This window comes from Trichoplusia ni, chromosome 13 (genome assembly GCF_003590095.1).
Source record: "Trichoplusia ni isolate ovarian cell line Hi5 chromosome 13, tn1, whole genome shotgun sequence".
NCBI classification, from domain to species: Eukaryota; Metazoa; Arthropoda; class Insecta; order Lepidoptera; family Noctuidae; genus Trichoplusia; species Trichoplusia ni.
In genome coordinates, this window is record NC_039490.1 from 3,558,530 (window position 1) to 3,579,953 (window position 21,424).

The 21,424-nt window shown below is 35.6% G+C and overlaps 1 protein-coding gene across 7 annotated transcripts in view; it reads right to left on the bottom strand.

Annotated features, from left to right (window-relative positions):
* Nucleotides 1–21,424, bottom strand: part of LOC113500038 — a 120,562-nt gene that overhangs the window by 75,042 nt on the left and 24,096 nt on the right. For 4 of the 7 annotated variants that reach the window (XM_026880692.1, XM_026880694.1, XM_026880689.1 and 1 more), the window contains exons 6-10: nt 17,729–17,970; nt 16,917–17,001; nt 10,921–13,552; nt 1,841–1,972; nt 651–1,142 (exon numbers count right to left, since the gene is read on the bottom strand). In XM_026880692.1, coding sequence (XP_026736493.1) covers nt 651–1,142; nt 1,841–1,972; nt 10,921–13,552; nt 16,917–17,001; nt 17,729–17,970 — 3,583 coding nt within the window. The remainder of the gene's footprint in view (nt 1–650; nt 1,143–1,840; nt 1,973–10,920; nt 13,553–16,916; nt 17,002–17,728; nt 17,971–21,424) is intronic. The other 3 variants (XM_026880693.1, XM_026880691.1, XM_026880695.1) reach the window with 2 other exon arrangements.

Consider the following 21,424-nt stretch of genomic DNA (forward strand, 5'->3'; position numbering starts at 1 on the left):
GATATCAATTTCTTTTTTTTTAGCATGCTCATGCAAGGCGTGTTTTGTGCGGTGTTAAAAAACATTATACTTATCAATACATAGCCGACACTCAACTTTAAAATTGAGTTTTTCCTTTAACGAAATGTCTCTACATTTTAAGTTTTGCTTATAGAAAAGAAAAGAGAGTTAATGCCCACTGAAAATTGAGTGACGTTTTAGTGTTCAGTGAATAGAGTGCTATTTTTTTAAAGTTTAAACAGTGTGGTTCTAGCAGGAAACATAATAAGAGTTTAATACGTAAATAGACTTTAGGTCAAAGAAATAATGATATAAGCAGTCATAAGAGCTCCCTTAACATATAAGTAAGGTTAGAGACATAGTGACACAGAAGTGATTTAATATATTCTAAAACGAAGATTCTACTTAATCTACTAAAAATAACAATAAAATATATTCTAATACGTGTAAAATCTAAACTAATATTTACAAGCACAATTTAATGAGCACATCTTCATTTTAGAACGATATTAGAATTTAGGAACTCCTATGACCATGCCAATCATGCCAAAATGATTTTTGTCTTGTTGTGTTAAGGATTAATATCATTAGTTCGATAACCGTTAATTTGAAACAACTTTTGCACTACATAGAGTCTATTTCGGACTAACCTGGCTCAAAGGCCTGATCCTTTCGTGAATGCAGTTCTCCGCTTGTTTAGCAGACGGTGGCGGGTGATCAGGCGTGGGTGGCTGCTCGTAATGCGTAGGCGACAACGGCATCTCGGCCCTATGCCCATCGTAATAACGTTCACAATCGCTCGGGCTATTCATCGACTGATCGTCTAACAAACTTTCTAGGGAAGACTTTTCTTGGTTCGAGTACTTTCTGACTCTGTTGTCGTTCATTCTCGGTTCATAGCTGTCGTTTGGAACGAAGTTGTTTCTTCTGAGTTTTCTTCTTGGGTTTTGTTCTTTGATGACGATGTTTTCGTACATAGCCGTGATGGCGACGGGTTGTGAGCGTTGTTTGAGACTGGGTCGTGGGTTGGGTATAGGGACCACTCTGGGCGAGTTGTGGTTTTCCTCGTATTCCAAGTAGGATAGCTTGCCGTCTACGTATTGGTCCACCGAGCGGCCGTGTTTGAGGTAGTGTTTAGCACCCTGTAACAAGAATTTCGAGTTTTAGAATGATATTGAACCTCATATTTCAACCATTCGATATCACTTTTCCAAATTAAAATAATTTAAACATTTCAATTAAGTCAGTGTTTTGAAATGCAATTTACAAATACGTAAACGTGATTTATAATATTATTTCACAACCTCATTAACATAGATCGTTCCACATTAAAATTCTTAAGCTTTGCATGGCTTCATATTTAATTATAGTGCCTATATTACCTTTACAAAGATTTATATGAAATACATACATGAATAGAAGTAAAAAGTAGATAATAGATTACAAAGGTTACAATGATTCCCTATTTACGAAAAGACACATTAATAACCACACAATAGTAGAATCATTAAGGCAATTTCAGTGTTAAAATTGCATAGATATTTTTGACCAAAACTGCATTTTTCTACATACTACTTGTATTATAGGGTTTTTGGGATTCGGATGTTACAATATTTTGAATAGCAAACCGCTCAACACCGCTTAGTTAATCTTTCAATATGAATATTATATATCGGTTATGAATACATTGTACCAATCTATTAACGTGAGCTAATTGAACACCATTCAACGAAATAGCCTTAGACCTTAAAGACAAAAAACCATACCACATCAAGCATACCAACCTCATCATCAGAGAGCTAAAAAGGTCTAATCTACGATCTACTTGATCTACTGTTACCTGTATATCATCCAAATCGTCTTGACTCCTCGCATGAGGCCTCAGCTCATAGCTGTACCCCGAAGAGGGGGAGTTGGCGTGGGTGGGGGACACTGACAGGTTCCTCCTTGGAGGTTTCTTAGGAGGGGTTGGCTGTAATACACAGACTCATGTTAAGGTCATTCGGAGAACGGAAGACAATGGGATGGGGATAAAACTGGTTTCTGGGATTGAGGATTGATGGGGATACGCCTATGAAATGTGTCTTTTGTGCTGACATAGTGATAAATATATTTTAATCATTCGTGTAAATGTGATAAGTAATAAACAATTTAATAAAAGTATACCCAAGAAACATTGAATAAATAAAACTGTGTCTTAATGGCGAATGGAAAAATCTCAAAAGAAACCAAGCTATATTTCCTTTGCAATTAATGTAAACAATTGAAGCATAAAAGTTTCATGTACCCAATATAGTTCATGGCTAAAGATATTTTCGCAGAAACTATTTCAATATTATGTGTGAAGGTTGTTTTAGATTTACGCGATTTATAAAACATTTCGTTTATCTTTGCTTGTTTTCAACAACTTTCTGTGTTACTACCATACCCGCGGATCATTTTCTAGTTTACGTAACTTGTGCTCGTTCGGCAAAACTTTGCAAAAGTCCTGATAACTTTCGGAGCAAAGCTATCTTCATATTCAAAGCATTATCTTAAGTACCAACCTGGTGACCAAGAATATACTATACTAGAATGCTTCATATGCTCTTGTATCTCACAAAAAACCTTACCCACGCATCCAATACCGCACAAATTCCTGATCTAAATTGACGAATGTAATGAAGCTTAATGAGCAATTCCGAGACAGGCCTATCTACGAGAATAGGTATCAAATAAGCGTCTATTTCTGTTACATCTCATTGTCATCGCAGAAGCGAGATAAGTGTCCGCAATTGAGTAATAGGGAATTTGAATGCCGATGAGGATAACATCGTGAAGTGGTCCAAGAGGCAAGCGTAGCAAGTGAATAGGTGGCAAAAATGCGTGGCTATATTAACAACGTTCATAGAGGAAAACGTTACTTTTTTTGTTTGGGTGATATCACTTGAGGGCTAACGGGAAAGTGAAAAGATCCACTTTGTTAACCGAGGTGATATCAGCGCTTATACTGGAATATACCCAAGGAAAAAATTAAGGTTTTTTATTCCGTTTTCCTCTAGTTATACTCTCAATTTAACGTTATTTTTATTGTTATATCAATTACGAAAATCTTTAATACAGCTGATAGAACTAGGACGTTGTTAGGCCTGTTCAAGTCTGTCTGTAAAATTGCTTCTAAATCCATACATTTTCAAAGCTAAATAACCTAAAATTCGCTTTAATTCCAAGTCACGCTTACCACTCTTCACTTGTACACCACAATGTGGCCCAAGTGGTCCAAGTAATTCAATCCTGGCTCGCGGATGAGGGGTAAATTGGTTGCAGCCGGTCATTGAATGGACAATTTTCTACATAAAAGCCTATTAGCCTACAGATGCCAGTACCCAGTGATTGCAGTTTCTGCTAGATATTGTATTATTGGTCCGAATACATTGCACCGTTCTGAGATACTGTACTAGAATTAAAACAATTACATAGATATTGATGAGGATATTCCGTCTAATGAATACCGGCCTCTTTGGTATTTAACTTCAAGATGAAGAGTGATCCTGTTTCTTAAATGATATCTATTTTTTTAAACAACGTGGGTCAACCTTGTCACAAATCAGCTTTGTAAACCTCATAATCTCGTACCACGGGACTTATAAGACAATACTAACCAAACCTAAAAATACAATACTTTATCATATGGCAATCCTATTGTGAATAATTCGTACGCACCACACACGAACGCAATTACTTTTAGCAAGCCTCAAACTCTATGACCCAGGCAATATGCTGTTGCTTTAAGTACCCATTGTCCCAACAGTATTTCTTAACTATCGCAACAGGTGTAGCCGAAAGCAAGCTTGAATAGCAATTGAGAGCCATGAAGTCCAGCAAGGAGGTTAGCAAATTTGGTAGTAAATATCTATAATGCTAATGTTGGTCCTTATGTTGAGCTTAAGTTTATGGCTGAATTGGATATATTTTGTGATGAGGATAGATTAAAAATAAAATAAGGACATGAATTACGTTTTACCGCTATTAGGGACAATCAGGCGGTCAAAGTCTAAACGGAAAGCCAAGTGTTTGAGCTCACCATGCCAAACCCATTGAGCACGACGTGTCGCCGGTTCGATACCCGTGTGGGACAAGCATTTCTCCTTGCCCGCGACTTTGGGTGCTACGTGTATGTGACTTGCATGTTCGTGAAACCCCCGTAACACGAGGAATAATTTCATTAATGCAGGGGACGTTTTTTTTTTTTAAATTGTCGCGTTTAAAAGTTCTATTGTTCTATTTTATTTGCAACACTCAACAACTTAAGACTGAAATTTTATTTTGAACACTACTTCGTTTAAGAGGCATAAAATCAGTCAACAAGGTAATTAACCATCAACAGTTGACAAACTAACGCTGAATTAACATCAGTTCATTGCAGTAATACAACGGTAATGCATTTAAACTGTCATTAAATCACAAATGAACCATTTTACACGGAACCACTGGAGCAGATGACGTAATTCGGTTAACAAATTTACTAATTGCAATAGTAAACTGACGAGGTTCCTGTAAACAGTATATAAAACGGTAATGTTTACAGTCTGGCTTTGTTGCCCTATATTTGCTTTTTAATGCGATGCTGAGAGGAAAGCTTTTAAAAATATAGATGATTTTACACAAGTGTGGATGGAAGTGTTTCATAATGTTTAGACTGCAGTTTTAAGTTCAGCTATTTGGCAATTGATTGTAAAACAATGGATTAGCTACGTTCAGATTCCTAACATTTGATAAAATCTGGCATTATATTATAATGAACCTAGATGTCCCGGCGAACTACGTACCGCCTAACAGTCGATGATCATTGTGGAGACAAAACATTAAGGGTGGACAACCCTTATCACTTAGGGGTATGAAAAATAGATAGCAACCGATTCTCAGACCTACTGAATACGCATATAAAATATGGTAAAAATCGGTAAAGCCGTTTCGGACGAGTACGGTTACTAACATCGTGACACGAGAATTTTATATAATGAAATTTTTTCACGAAAATACGGAATTAAGAAAGATTTAGCACATTGACCTTTACTGATTAGGTACGTCTCTTCATCCACCTAGATCATCAACTTTCACAAGGTCATTAAATTCGACGGCATAAACACAAGTAACATCATAACTTATTAGATACAGATACGACAGGAACAAATTCTCCAGAACATTACCAACAAAAAAGATTAAAAGTGCGTAAAAATACTCATGTTTTCAACAATCTGAACTATTCATCAGCAACACAAAGCGACGTGGCAACAATTTCTTGAACTACTTCGAACGCAGTATAACGCCCATAATTAACAGCTCACAGCCACACCTAATTTCCATGGAACACGTCGAGCCACAAATAACCCACACTTTCCCGTAACATTTTCCTTATAGACCAATAACACTATTAGTACCAATTATGTCACTATACTGAAATGTAATAACTGTTAACGCCAATTAGGGTGAAGTAATATAATGGGAATTCGTTAGTTTGACCGATGGGTTTGAATGCTTTTTGGGCATTAAATCTAGACTGATAAAAAAAGGTTTTACTATTTTAATGTTGATAGATTCATTCGATTAAGTTCTAGGAGAAATTGCACATGCAATGCATTGCATTGTTTAAACCCACACGATTAAAATGAGTACGAACATATGTAACAGAAAATAAAAGAACCATCCTATCCTAATAATACCAGACTAATCATTTCTCATTGTTTTGACATTTCAATCGAAATAAATCAGATCATTACTAAGTATTCTGCATTAAGAGACGTACCGTTATTTACATGAAGACTGTAGCAGTTGTGGGAAAGAGACAGCGCACTACACGTCGTAAAGCAACGTCTCTCTTAGACAAATGTGAGGTACTTTAAAGAGGTTGTGGTAGTTTCATTACAAAAGTACGCTCACGAAGACAATAAAAACTCGAAAGCTAATTTCCACGAAACGTTTGCTCGAACACAAAGTGCAAAATGATCTTCATTGCTTTGAAATAAGGACGTAAATGTTAACAATATGCTTATTAAAGTGTGGAAAACTGTACATCAAAGGGCGGATCGGTATAAATTGCCTGCGCAAGCGCAACGCTGATGCATGTGACGGCGATTAATATGGCGCCGGAATCCGCCATTGATTTGTGCACTGGATATTGACTGTGACCGATTACTCTTGTTGCTTGTTATAAATGAGAGCTATAAGAAAGGTCTTTTATGGTTAAATCTAGATGAAGTTACAAATTGGGTATGTCCTTTCGTTTATTTTGCTATCGCAAATTAGTACATGTCTCAAATATAGACAATGCTTATGTAGCTAGGAATAGCCATATAAATTCAATACGAAAACGAACAGTACGTCCCATAAATAACAATCAATAAGCGAAAACCATTCACGTCTAGATAACCTAACCAGACTGAATGAGTTTGTAAATTGTAACTGCCAGTATTCACACAAAGCCCACTTAAAAAGTCGAACAAAATTAATTTGTACAGCACCAGCGTCATATCCTTCAAAGGGTAGCTAAAGTGCCCATCTGGGGCTCGTCTGGTTCATCATTAACTTTACATATGTACATTTTATAAGGCCCAAAATCCTCTCTTTCATATTCCTCCACAGGAAGGATATTTCTGTCTGTTTATGCAACGATTGGAAGCGTATTAACCCGATGCACATATTTATTATTTTTTGTAAAAGCTTCGGTACGGTAACCCACATTTTAAGATGAAATCATCTATCCGCGCAACGCTCGTATCTTTACACAATGGACGCCCGTCTGTTCAACCACATGTGTATGGTGCAATCATTAACTAACGACCGTATAATAGATATAAATAGTTTTATTAATGGAACGTTTATTGTTCGCTGATTACCATCTGAAATTGAGTCTGTTCTCAGAAAATTGCAATGAACGTCAAGGTAAATAAAATTTATGTTCCTACTCATTCAGACAATAAAATAGAAATTTACTCTTATAGTTTTATCAATAACTAGCGACCTCCCCGGCTTCGCACGGATGGACATTTATTTTTTAAGCTTATTTTCCGGGGTAAAATATATCTAGAAGAATATCTCTAAGTAATGGTAAAAAAAAAATTTATGAAATCGGTCCAGTAGTTTTTGAGCCTATTCAATACAAACATACAAAAGTTTCCTCTTTATAATATTAGTATAGATAGCTATTTATGAAGTGGTTGTTATAAAGACCAAAAGTACCTATTTATTAAACTATATATACTAAAGGAGAACTGAATGAATCGTAACAAAATTAATGACGAACTTGAACCAAAAAGTCTTAGCAGTCATGTTTGGCATATGCTGATGGTACTCCAAATAGCTCCAAAAAAATAAAAGCTCATTTATGCTCATAGCGTACAGAACACGAAAACAAACGAAACGATCAATTCCCAATAAACACCTGCAGGAATGTCCCACGGGCCGACTGTCAATACGTGTACTGCAAACATGGAAGCGACTGGCCGGTGGCCAAACGCAAGATATTTCCGTACCCACTAAACATTCGGCATCAATGATCACAAAATACCCAATTACATCACTCTACTATATTTAAGAAGTAGGAACTATCTTGTAGGTCGACGGTTACCGCTATTAAAATAACAAACAGATAAAATTAGCAGCGGCTCATTCAGATATAGGTCTCTAGTTCATGCCTGTAATAATGCTTTTTAGTTTTTTTGGCTTACTATTAACAGTATTTATGACGAAGAAAACAAGGCAAATGACTAGGATGTTATGGATGAAGCAAACAGGATACTATAGACAGTACTTACATACAAAGTATAGCAAACAAGTACAAAAAAAATAAAAATAAGGAGAAGTTGGAAAAGATATTAAATGAGAGACCATTGGAGAAAACAGTTCAAGAAGAAACAGCTTTATTAGCATTAGATAACCCTGCAAAATAGTCCAGAAAACATACATAATTTTTTTGGTCAAGGGTGGACGACCATTAGTCACCTTTGAGTCCATGGAATTTGTATCAAAAAATCTCTTAACCAAACACATGAGATCATCCAGAACGGCTTTAGATAACAGTTTGGGACATATCAAATGCAAGACTAGCTGGCGACTTGTAGCTTATAATAAACCGAGCCTTGCTGTTACATAGCTGAGCTTGGAATACTAAGCAGTGTGGATTCCGTTACTATATTAAAGGATCCTTGTCCCTTATTGGTTGTTCCGGAGTTCGGTTGCGCTTTTACTCATTGTGCATATTGCAGGTACAATTGGTAGGTTGATGCACGACAATAAAATAGGTATAATGGTTATAATATCTGAATTCGTTTTATTTCTTCAATTAAAAAAATACATTCTCTCAAAATCCCTGAACAAATTAACTTTTTATTTCAAGTAGGCCTTTATCAAGCACTTTGCTTAACAGTCTCTATTATATTTAAAGTTATGCGTCTAATCAAGAAATAAAAATATATATATTATTCCTTATGGTGTACAATAAAGAGTATTCTATCTATCTATCTATCTATATTTTAATCGCCATGGAACATCTCATTTCTAATCTTCATCGAAATATTTTTGTCCACATGTTAAATAACACGTTGGAATGGGGTTACTGGGCCCTTGACACAAAGTTTTACTACGTCGTTACAATTTAGTGGATCTTTGACATACCTACTGTGTATAAAATAAAACACGCATTCATTTATGAGGAAATGCATAGTAATCATTCATATAAATGTAAGTATTGCATACGCAATTTTTAAAATTTTTGTACTAATAAAAACGTTTAACAAAATACCAACTTACATTTAAATCACAAACAGCGTTATACACTTCACACATACACACTACACACACATACACATTTAAAACTTACACATCACAACCTAAACTGCACAATAACAAATGTCACTCGATTATTGTAATCGATAAAGCGCGAATATCTCGATTGTCGTTAATCGAGTGCGTTGGAGCGTACGAACGCAGGCGTCGGTTTGATACGCGACGACGCGACTGACCGCCCAATTTCTTTGCGTCAACTTACCGCCTATCGTACCATGTGGCCGTCAAGAGATGTATCAGTTATGAACAATGCGGCATATGTGGAACTAAATATAGATAACGCAACACGGGACTTTGCAGACAAGATTATGAGATAGGTCAGCTGCTTCATTAATGATATCCGCAAGAATTAACCGTTCAAGAGAATGGAAAATGATGAGCCGCCTCTACACTATAAGCACGTTATACGGAGATATCACTACGCTATGGATAAAATATAAATTTCTATTTGAAGGTAAGATATAGCAGAAATCAGAGGTTTGGGAGAAGGGGAAGACTCTGCCCAGCAGTGGTTTCTTAAATAGGTTTAGTTAAAAAATTACGTAAAACATAATACGATTTCTATAACACACAAGAGCTGTATAAACGTTGATATTCATGGAGTTTTCATTTGTTTTAAAACCAGCGTCGGAATGCGTGACATACATGTGGCATTAAAAGAAACGTTAATTATTTTTTCTCATAACTTTTTTATTATTCTTTAAGTAAAACATAGACGTCATCATTTTACAGTTTTATTTTTAAATTACGTCGTCACATTAATGGTCTTAGTTAACTTGTGATGGTTTAGTTTGCTTTTTTTAAATTTGTGAACAGGCTATTCAGGCGAACAGGATATTCTGTATTTCTTCTTTCGTACAGTACCTACGCGTATTATGTTCCTCCGTATACAAAAGCAATTATAATGACATTTCTGTAAGTGTACTTTGAACACATTCAACATTTTTTTTCCTGTAAATCGGGCAGAACATCTGAAATAACTTACGGTTACGGATTTTTTTTATTCTGTTACAAATTTTATTCTAATATCTGCTCTTCGTCATCAATTGCTCCTAAATATAACACAGTTTCTCAAAAGCCTACAAACGTGTCGAGTATTACAATTCCCATGCATTTATATCCTGTCATATCGTGACAGAATAACGTGACTACAATTGTTAATATTTTTAATATCCTCCAGATTGCGTGTCTCGGAACAATCGCGCAACAGGTCACCGGGCGTGGACAAAACATAAATTAATTATACGGTTGTTGTTTTTGTGTTTACGACAAGTTATAATTTTAGTACGATCATCAATTATAGTCAGTTAATTAGATTAGTTTCGTATAATAAATTTTGTGCTATTTCGGGTAGAGGTCAAAGTGGTCACTTTTTAACATCCAATTTCATTGAGGGGACGTTTCAAAAAAATAATATATTTAGCCTATGATTACGATATCACAACCATGTTAAGCATATTCAATCGTTTCGCATCTGTATCGAAAACGCGAACTATGCCTTATCGTTCATCGATAAGTTCGTTTCCATTTGTTTACATTCATCGCATAAAGATAAAACATGGAGCGTTTGCACGATTCCTACTGAGACTGTTCTCAGCACAATGCAGCCGCAACTGAATAATCCCTTAATTGTGTTTAATTACAAGTGTTTTTCCCACAACCAATTAGTAGCCAGTTTGTATGACAGCCACGCAATAAATATATCACTTAGTTCTGTCTTTATAACGAAGAAATACCATTTGCCATAATTACTTGATACTTTCTTTCGTTCATCCAGACTTCAAGTAAGCGCTATTAATCAATAACTCAATTTTCGAAGTTTATTAATTGGTTAGCATAAATCATTGATCTTTTGAATACATACAATCTGGGTAATGATTGATTGTCATAACACTTGATTCCCTTTGAGTTGAAAAAAAAATTGAAAAGTATTTGGATGGATGATGAGAAGGAAAGAAGGATTGACATAATTTATATATCCACGAACATTTAAAAATAGATTAGGAATAATTGGGAAAAATATATTGACACAACATATAGTTATTAAAGAAAGAAATAGAATGAAAAGAAATGATAAAGTGAGTGTTGTAAACTTACCGAAACTTTGCTGTATTCATGATGGTGCGCCAGTAGAAGCGGCGCACAGCTCGAGGCCGCACTGGACACGCTCAGCGCGTCACCCTCGCTGGTCCCTTCAGCCTCGTCCCAACGCCGTCGCGCCGACCCGCTGCGAACACCCCCGACCAATCCCGAAACCCGCTCAAGCGAAGCACAACCAAGCGAGACGTCCGCATCGCCCCTCGGAATACCACTATCGTTCTCACCCTCAGACGACGAACTCTCAGAATCTTCTAGACAAATACCGCTCTCGTGGATTGACGAAGAAACCTCGGACTTCTCTTCAGTATTCTCCTCAACAATAACATCAATTTCTGGTTTAGAACGACTTCCAAATCTGAAAGAGTTGCTTTGCACCCAAGGTCGTTTTGTAGTACTACCATCTGACTTAACCGTCTCCGCGTCCGAGTCTTCTCCGTCCGAATGCAAAGTACTGTCTGAATCTTCTGAGGAATCCTCGATACATGATTTAAAGGAAGCGTCAGATTTAACAGTGACGTCTGATTTACAAGAATATAGTGACATGTGACCGGAATATTCCGAAGAGCTCGATTTTCTTATAGGCAAATGCACACCAGAAGCATGAGATAGAGTAGAGGATGTTGAGTTATCGGTTAATGATATAACATCTGCAATGTCTTTAATGGAATAAGGACGGCCAGATGTGGAGGATGACAGAGTAGAGAATTGTGACATGAGGGTGTAAATGGGGCTGCCCTGCTCCTTATTCTCGCTGGTTATTTTAGAGTTTCGCGCGATAATATCTTCGACAGTAACTACCGCATACGGTTCTTCTAAATTATTTGGCACGGATTTATTCTTAGGCAAATGAGACTTTTTCGCTGTCGAATAAGGAGTTGTCTCTAAAGTTATATCTGGTGTAGAGATACTTCGTTTTATGGCTGAGAACTTGACGATTAAGTCCACAGGTGAATTACGTTTTGTAGAGTGCAGCGTACAGTTACCAGATTCACAATAACATTGGAATGATGATGATAGCATGTCGTATCTGTTTTTCAGCGCCTCAAAATCAATAGTGACTTTTTCTTCTCCTTGGGTAGTTTTATCTATGAGGTCTTCAGCACTGCTGTGGAACTTGGGAGGTCTAGGTCTACAGAAGCATATAGCTGTTTCAAAATAGCTGTCTCTTTTGTCATTAGGAACCTTAGTAAACGGTGGCACATCCTTGTAGAGTGTATCTCTATTGAAAATGTAAATAAATTCTTGAACAGTTGGTGCCTTATAAATGCAATGTCCTGTACCTCTTATGTGATAATGAGCAAGCGTTTCTTTCAAAAATGAATTGTTCCATGGTGGCAAATCTTTAACTCTTAAAGAATCTCTATCTAATTCGATGTTTGTGAACGTTTTATGTCTGAAAAGGACTTTCTTCTGACCGAAACTTTCCGGCCTCTTATTAGGTAAGGTTCCAGTCATTGAAAGGTACATAGCTTTTTCGTCGTTACTACAATCTACATTTTCTAAGGCACTGGCCTCTGTAAAATCAGATGAATCTGAAACCACGGATTGGGTACTGGACGAATTTGCTTTCATTTTTGTATAGGGTGATGTGACACCATGACGGAAGGACTTAGATTTCTGAGACAGTAAAATATCCTCCAAATTTGTTTCGTCAATCATGGAATCAGAAGAAATAGTAGAAGTTCTACTTCGAATAGATATTTTTTCATCAAAACTTTCGTTACTGAGTTTCTTTGTAATAATAGACCTTTTGAGAGGTTCGGGTTTTTTCTCTTGAACAATAGAAATATTTTCGTACAAAGTTTGTTTCTGTGCATCGTCAAGTGGTTTTGTCGGTATGTGAACACGAGCCGCAGGTTTTGGTATAGTTTTGATCTCCATTATAACATTTTGATAAATGTTTTCGCTGCTGTTTTTAGTGGCAATCATTGTAGGTCTCGGCGGTGGTTTAGGAAGTGAAAGACTTTTGACACTTTCAGCGTCTTTTTTAACGAATTCATATGACTCGTAGCATTCATTCACTAAGTTAGTGGACTCTGCAGACACGATAGAGGTCACCGACTGTCTATCAGTCTTCTCTCTAGGCTCAAATATATTCAATTTCAATGTGTTATTGATAGCTTCATTAATATTAACATTACTTCTATCACAGTCCAATTCTGTAATAACCACAGATTCAGCAATTGAATCTTCAGAACCACTTAGCTCATTATTTTCAGATATATTAGGTAAAGATGTTTTAAACCCTGGACAACTCCTATTACTTCTGTTAACTACAGAGTCCCTGTTAAGGGTACCTAACCTATCAAGCGATATTGTATCAAATTCGTCATTACATACGATTTCACCAGATTCCTCCTTTTTCGACAGCATTTTAAAGAATTTACTGTTTCCTATGAGAATTGTATTTGTATTACTTTTAAACTCCGTTTGCTTTGGTTTAACCGCAGCTTCCGCAGCTACGCTATTAGTAATATTAGGAGCTGAATTGAACTTTGCTTTCAGGCCCAAGCATTTTGAAGCAAGCTTTTTAACAAAACTCTGTGAATGATTCTTTGTTAGAGCTGATGAAGATGGAGATATGAAGCTATCATTATTGTTAGTATTTTTCTGGGTCTCAGTCGTGGTCCTGTAAAACACATAAAGCGACAAAAAATAAAATAAATCATAAAATAAATTTAAACTTAAAATAAATGATGATTACGTAAATTTGTATGGTTAACATTTTGATTTACCACCACCAAAAGCCCAAACAAAGTAAATATACGGTTAAAAGAAATGAAGTAAAGAAAATTAGAAAGAATAGGGCTGTTAAATAGACCAGTCGAACAAAAATTGTTTTGCTTGCATAGTTTTCTTTTTTATGATAGATATTTTATCCTCGCACATCGATGCTTTGTTTGAATCACTGGACCCAGAAGGGACAGGAGGCTCATCAGTAAATTTCCGAAATACCTTTCCCTCAAACTCATCCACAGGATTTGGAGAAACGTTGGATAAACTCTGTACATTTTCCGCGTTCCTGCGGTTACTAAAACCGGACAGGTCATTAAGAGACGTGTAAATGCCTTCATTGTTTTTCATTGGCTCATAGATATCTTCACAACTGTAATAAACCAGTTGACTCCCGCCTAATCCTCTACCCTTGATCCTTTTCTGAATTTTTTTCTCTCTATCTGGGTCTTCATGACAATAACAGGGCATGGGATTAGCTTTATGTTTAGTTCTTGTAAAAGGGTGAACATTACCACGAAGAGTGCCGGGATTCAATTCATAAATATACAAATAATCAAGAGACCCATAGATGCAATTTATATCACCTCTAAGATGAACGAGGTCTGTTTTGCTCTGACAAGTTGAGATATCAGGATTTGACATTCTTTTATGATGATCCTTATTTACCATCTGGATATAGCCCAATGTGTTATCGGTTTCGGACATTTCACACAAAGTTTTTAAATTTTCAGCAGGGACATCATAAGTTTTATTTTTGTCATAATCTGTATATGTTATTTCCGTAGGCGGGTTAAATTTTTGTTTACCATTCATAGAAATGTAATCAGTCGTGATATTGGTATTTTGCTTACTTTCAGATTTTACTTTTTCATCATCAGGTAAATTCTGACTAAGATTTTCGTAGATGTTATCAGCATCATAGTTAGTTTGATCCGCAGCAACGAATTTATTCACATACAGTGAATCAACGCAGTCGTCATTAAGCATAGGTGTGAACTTAGGTGCATGCGTTACTGGTCTTCTATTAGGTAATGGTTTCTTTTTTGTTAGTGAATTTGTATCGCTTTCAGTCGAACTAATCTTAGAACATTTTTCCAAAGTACTTCGCCTTAATTTCTCACCCAAATCTCTTATGGGCGACGTAGATTTCAAATCCCTCGTCGGCGAAGTAGATTTTAAATCTCTAAAATCAGTTATTTGAAGAGCATTTACTTCTTTTTCTGACTCCGGACCCGCTTTGGATTTGTTTCTTGATTTAAACTCAGATATGAGTTGATTTTGATTTTCCATCAGCTCTGAACAAGCAGTATCAGATTTGATAGCGTTGCCCAAGATTTTAAGTTGTTTATTATTTTTAGCCTTAACTACAAAGCTTTCACTCCTTTCCCTCATATCTACGTTGAGCAAACTATTAGTAATTAGTTTACCCTGACTACCGTATTCCGATGGTGGTAATTTAGATATCGCATTAATCACATTATCTTTTTTGTTATCATCAAGTTTAGTTAGAGAAGCGTTTGTTTTAGTGCTAAGCATTTTAGCAGGGAGCATAGGAGGCACATTGCTATAAGTCCTGTAAATTAAAATGAGTAATTTGAGTAGGTTTTGTATTGCAATTTATTATGTTGAATCCTTCAATTAATTAAATTATAAGCACTCGGCAAAAATGCAAGTTTTTGCTCGGGCACTTTGTTAAGGGGAGTGCTCTTTTTAAATTTTATTGAGTTTAAATTTTCATCCCGTTGGTCCGCGTCTTCACTAAAGCAGAAAGTGCTTATCCTAAGTATTTAGCTCGCCATCAAAGGACGTCGACGGGAGATATTTCTCTCGTGTCACCCAGACGCCTCACCTAGCTGTTTGCAGACAAAATCAAAGACACGGAAGATTTTAATGAGGCAACCCGCATTCAAGGTTTTTTGTTTAACGTCCATTCTTTTGTAAACTTATGTGTGATGTTTTTTTTTTTTTAAAGACGTGAGCATCTTGTTTACCAAGTGAAAATTGTAAGAAAGTTGTGGAATTCAGTTGAGATTTACTACGTTCCACAGTTACAAGTGAATTACAAGTTGATTTATTTTACCGCGTGGGTATTAATTCAAACTTCGGAATAAAACAAAGATTCAGTATTTAATTGAATTTTATTTCAACAGATTTGCGTTTCGAATCTGAGGCGGTTAATTTTTAATTTTTATCGTCATACCTTTGTAAAACTGAACCGAAAATGAGCGACTGTAAGACAGCAATCATAGTTCAAAGGAGGCGCGCCGTGTGTCATAATTGAGGCGAGCCAATCCAATTAAAATTGAATGTTTTGAGCTAGCGCGCTCTTTGAGTAATTGCCGAGATGTCGAGATGCCTTTACAGGCTTTGCAACCGCAGATTTGACTTCACGAATCAACGAACAGATTTAAATAAAAAGAAATCGTGCGTGTTAGTATAAAGAGGAAGAAAGATAAAGATACCCTCACCGTGTTAATGGTTTTGCGTAATGAGGTTTATGTAGTATGAATGACTTCGTTGAACAGTCAAATGCTGAAATATGCGATGTAATAAAATACATTTTTGATTTGACTGCGAACTGTTTTTCAGCAAATGATTTTTTTTAGAAGGTGTGCGTCAAAGGAAGATCTGAATCTAAACTAGTTGTCTTACGTCACATGTTAAATAAAGAATTTCAGATCCTCCAATTGACTACATACATTTATTTATAACTGTGGGGTCAAGGGTAAATAAAAACTGAGTGCATGTTGAAAAGATAAAATTTTGAAATTTTAAGTTTGTATAAAAAACAGTACACATCAGAGAAAAATCGCAAATATTGTTCGATATAGGATTTCTAATACAACAAAAACAAAAAATCACTCTTTTTTATCCACCGAATTTCAAAATAGTCAAACTAATAATACAATTAGACTCCGAGGGTCTACTGCCACCTCTAAAAGCAATAATGTTGCGATTGTGGAAGCGAGACAGCACTACACCCGCGTGGAGGGTCGTCTCTCCTACAACCATCTTACTTAGAGAAGTGGTAGGTACCCACAAAAGTTACTAGAGAATATTACTATGTTTCATTTAACCGACTTCAAAATAGAGGTTTTCAATTTATCAATATCTTTATGTTTATTAAGTCAGAACTTCAGATTGGACGAAACGAAGTGTTATTGATAATTTTTTATTTAACGTGAAATTGCTGTAGTAATTTTTATTTGAAGTCGGTTGTATGTAGTTTTTTTTATAATCTTTGAATATTAACTTACATGACGGCGTCGGGACTGTAATCCGGGACCGGGAACGGTGGCAATTCCTTATCACTGTCGAATGCGCCCATGATGTTATCATACTCTGTTAAATAAATAGTATTTAAACATCGAAGAAATAATCCTGATGGAATAGATCGATAGAACGGAGTTGGTACATCAAAAGGAGAACTTTCCCATGCACTGAGGCAGTAACGAATAAAGAATCGAATAAAGGCTGTTTAAGTCAAGACTTTGTTTAAATTACAAATACTTTGGGTAAAACACTAGAACTGCAAAAACTACGATAAAGGGATAGTTGATATATCCATTCTCACAACATAATTAAAACATTTTTTTTTAGGTATCTAAGACAAGTACGAAGATGACGGTTTTTAGACACACAATATGGCATAATTGTTAGAGGATGTAAAACATCCACAAAGCATAAGAATTGGTCGAAAATGCGATAAGATAAGAAAATATTTTACTACTCATTCGAAATACAACAACAAGTATTAGATTAAGGAAGAAGGAATATACAATATAAAATCCGATGTCAATAAATTAATCACAAAAAAGGCTTTTGGTTACTGCAATGTTTAGTTTGATTAAAACACACACGCATTAAACAGCGCTATTAATAGTTTATTCAAAGTTAAAAGCACAGATATAAGGAAAATTATTAAATTAGTCATAAAAGCGGAATTGATTTCGCTGCGCTTCGAGCAACCGTACAGATAAAAAATGACGCGATTAGCTGTACAAAAACAATCGAACCTCGTAGTTTGCGTTTAATCCTTGGACACCAGTAAAACAAGGAGTCGACATACCTGCTTTGCACATACCTCGTATGACTTTTCTGACTTTTCTGGTTGCTTCTTCGGGGTATTCTTCGAAGAGGTGGTATACTGTCTTTCCGCTGGAGTCGTGAGCATGGAGGTCAGCGCCTTTGTTGAGGAGTATACGGACTACTGAAGGTTTGCCGAAGCGAGCTGCTTCGTGGAGTGGTGTACCGCTATGTGTTCGCACGTTTGGATCCATTCCGGCGTCAATTAGGGCTGTTACGACGTCCCTATGGCAAAAAAATTAAATTTAAATTTCAGGAACTTTTAACGATCTTTCTATTATGAGGACGTTTAACGAATGACAATCTGCTATCTCCGGTAATAAACTGTAATCAGTTACTTGTTTAACATGATACATAGCTAAAATTACAGTTCCCTATATCGCACTACATATCGCATATAGAGTATCTCTTGTGACGATGACTAACTCAATAATACTTTATCAATGGACTATTATCAGTAAAATATAAATGAATGAGTGAGAAATTGTCCATCTAATAAAATATGGAAGATTAGATTTTTTATGTAATAAAACCAATCCCATATTTTTTTAGTCGTGAATATCGGAATACATTTTTCACAGTTAGTTGAAAAATTAGAGGTTTTTAACTAACAACATTTCTCATAATTCTTATATCTTGACATAAACTTTATGAGCAGTGTCAACAACCGCGTGTGAAACATAATCCTGCTGTTATGTTTTTGATGCGTCAACAAAAGATTTTGCGTTCAATTGTGGAATATTTTTAGATGATGTAAAGCAGGTTTTTTATCGTTTAAAAAACGAGGAAAGTCATGTGAACAATGAATGTACACGAGGAGCAATACAAATAATATGTTTTCATATTAACTTTTTGGAAAGCCCTTTTGACTCCAGGCGATTCTGTGTGAATCTCTAACTAAGTACTATTAATTTATGAGTTGATAGATGATTCTTTAAGAATTTTTGCGATATGATTTGACTTTCTATGACACAGTCCGAGCTGAGAAAACCCTTTTTTACAGCAGAGAAAAAAAAAGACTGTAAAAATTGAGTAAATTCCGAACTTCAAAAAGACACTTCTAGATGTATAGTACTAGTCTAGGTACATTGTCTCTATTACAACTAACCTAGAAACTAGGGCCTAAACATAACGTCAATTGTTACCGAAGAAATAAGTAAGCTTGTATTATTAGATTTTAGAACAGTCTTGGCCCTGACCAAGATGTGCGTAGACACTTTGACGCGACGACTACTCATCCAATTACGTTAATACAAGCCATTACTAATCAAGTATTGTGCTCTATATTTAGATTTATAGTCTTATAGTCCTGCAGAAAACGGCGTCGTCAGGGTTTTGAAAAGATTTCTGCATAGTTCATAAATCATCGACCAGCATTTAGTTATATTAAATAATATTAAAATAATTTTAAAGTAGCTCTCTTTTTAGATGTTATATAACCTATGGACTATGAAATAAGTATGAAATAAATATTATTATTATAAATGGTTATTTCAGTTTATAACACTACTACATGAACAAGCATTGGCTACGACTGCCAAGATATTGTTTAGTAACTATTTCTGATCAATCAAATTCGGTTTTACTACGATTTTTAAGTCGAAAGTATCATTAGCCAGAAATAAAAACTACCGATTCGACATTTCGTTTCTTTAATTTTGTCAAAGACTGATTATGAGATTATCTCGATAAGTAATAGAAATATCAGAATCATCAATCTTTCCTAGTAGAGAAAATATAATGAAATGCCTTTTACTTTCATTTAAGTGTAAGTCAGCATTATTACTGTTGTAAGATACCTTTACATTGAGATATCAAGTAAAAATTACCTTTTACGCGGTGGTTGCATTACCTACAAAGAAAGATTGGCGTCCGTTGAAATCCCTTCGCTACTTTCATAAAACTTGGATCAAAATGAATTTTCGGACGACAGTTACATGTGGTCCTACATTTCGTACACATCGACATTCATAAACCAATGGAATCATTCATATTCATGGCACTAACGAATCCGGGAGTGAACGTATAGAGTTTTATGTGAAGCCTGATTTTTATAAATGAATAAACGATTGAATACTATTCATGTTGCCATGGCAATTTATGATGAAAGGATTTTTAGAAAAAATATGAGTTGGGTTTTGATTGCACAAACCCCAATCAATATGATTAGGTGAGTCTATTTTTGGTACGAGTAGTGTTTACCAAGTAACATAGGGAGAAGATAAGAAGATGAAGGATGTTAGGAATAGGATTGAAGCAAAGGGCAAGAGACAGAGGAGAACGGCAAAAAAGCGAGGTAATTTAGCACTTTAAATGAATAAAAACACATGTTAATTCTAGTCGTGAAACATCGATATTTTAGTCATGAAAGAGAAGCAAAAAGCGTAAATTCTCTATTAATAACACCTACGATTTCGACTCAATGTTAACAGTATTTGATTTTGCAGTTTCTTGCATCTTGCACAATATCTAAACACATAATATCTACTACGAATACTAAATGCTTCTTAAACTGAGAACGTTAATCATGATATTTTATTATAACACAGCAAAGTTAATCTATTAATGGCATTAAGTATTATACACAAAACCTGTACTGTTTGAAACTAGATATCGTCCTAGCCTAGATCTATTGTGCTATTGTTTTGCATAGCCATTGCCGTCGCTAATAACAAAACAGTACAGTAGAGTACAGTTTGTGTGTTATGGTTAAAGCATCCTTAGCTGTCTATTATTTGTTTGGATTGACGTCTAAAGGACTTTAAATGCCCTATTTAATGTAGTTTGTGCGTGTGTGTACTTTGAAGTACTGAGTTCAAATCCCAGTTTTCTGATACGAAGATAAAGCAAGGCCAATATGTTGAACTACAAAAGTTGGGATATCTGGGAACCTTACAATTCTAGAAGAAAATTTATTTTAAATAAAGTAATAGGGTCAAATTAATTGCTTATAGATATACAAGAATTGCTGCAAAATTAATATTAATAACGAATTAAAAAACAAAAGATAGCAATTCCCTTGTGTTATATTTGTCCCGAAATCTTAGTCGTTCCCCAAAATCGCTACATCTCATATACGAGACCCGTAAAATCAACAGTCACAAGGCGGGGACCGCATGCCACGCGTTGCCAATTTAACCCTTCGACAGTGCGCGCGGAAAATTGACACACTGGGTAACATGGAGCCATTGAAGATAACTTTAAAATGGATATGGCAGTCAATCCCGAAGTCTTAACAGTAGAACATGTTTGAGAAAGCAATGGTTAATATTATTCTGAAATGTATACAAGACACTCGCATTGATGACAAACAGACAGTTACAGCAGAACATTTCTGAATAGTCTACTTTACTAGAGTTGTTTAAAAGAGGATATTGTGTCCATAAATTCTATTTTATTTTTTTCACTTATTGCCAAATGTTTTACGGTAGTACAACCTGTTTAACGGCATTTGGCGCGAAGATTAAATTTTCACATAGTGTTATCACTGAAAACTTTGCTACCGCAACCAAAACATGTGTACAAAAATACCGCATCCATACCAATATTTACATAGATCCCGGTTACCGAACGCGACGTAAACAAGCAGGAGAGCTATCGATGCGTTATAACGAACGAATGAATATGAATATGAAGCAATTGCCGCACACACGCCTTCGTATTAACATATATTAATAAT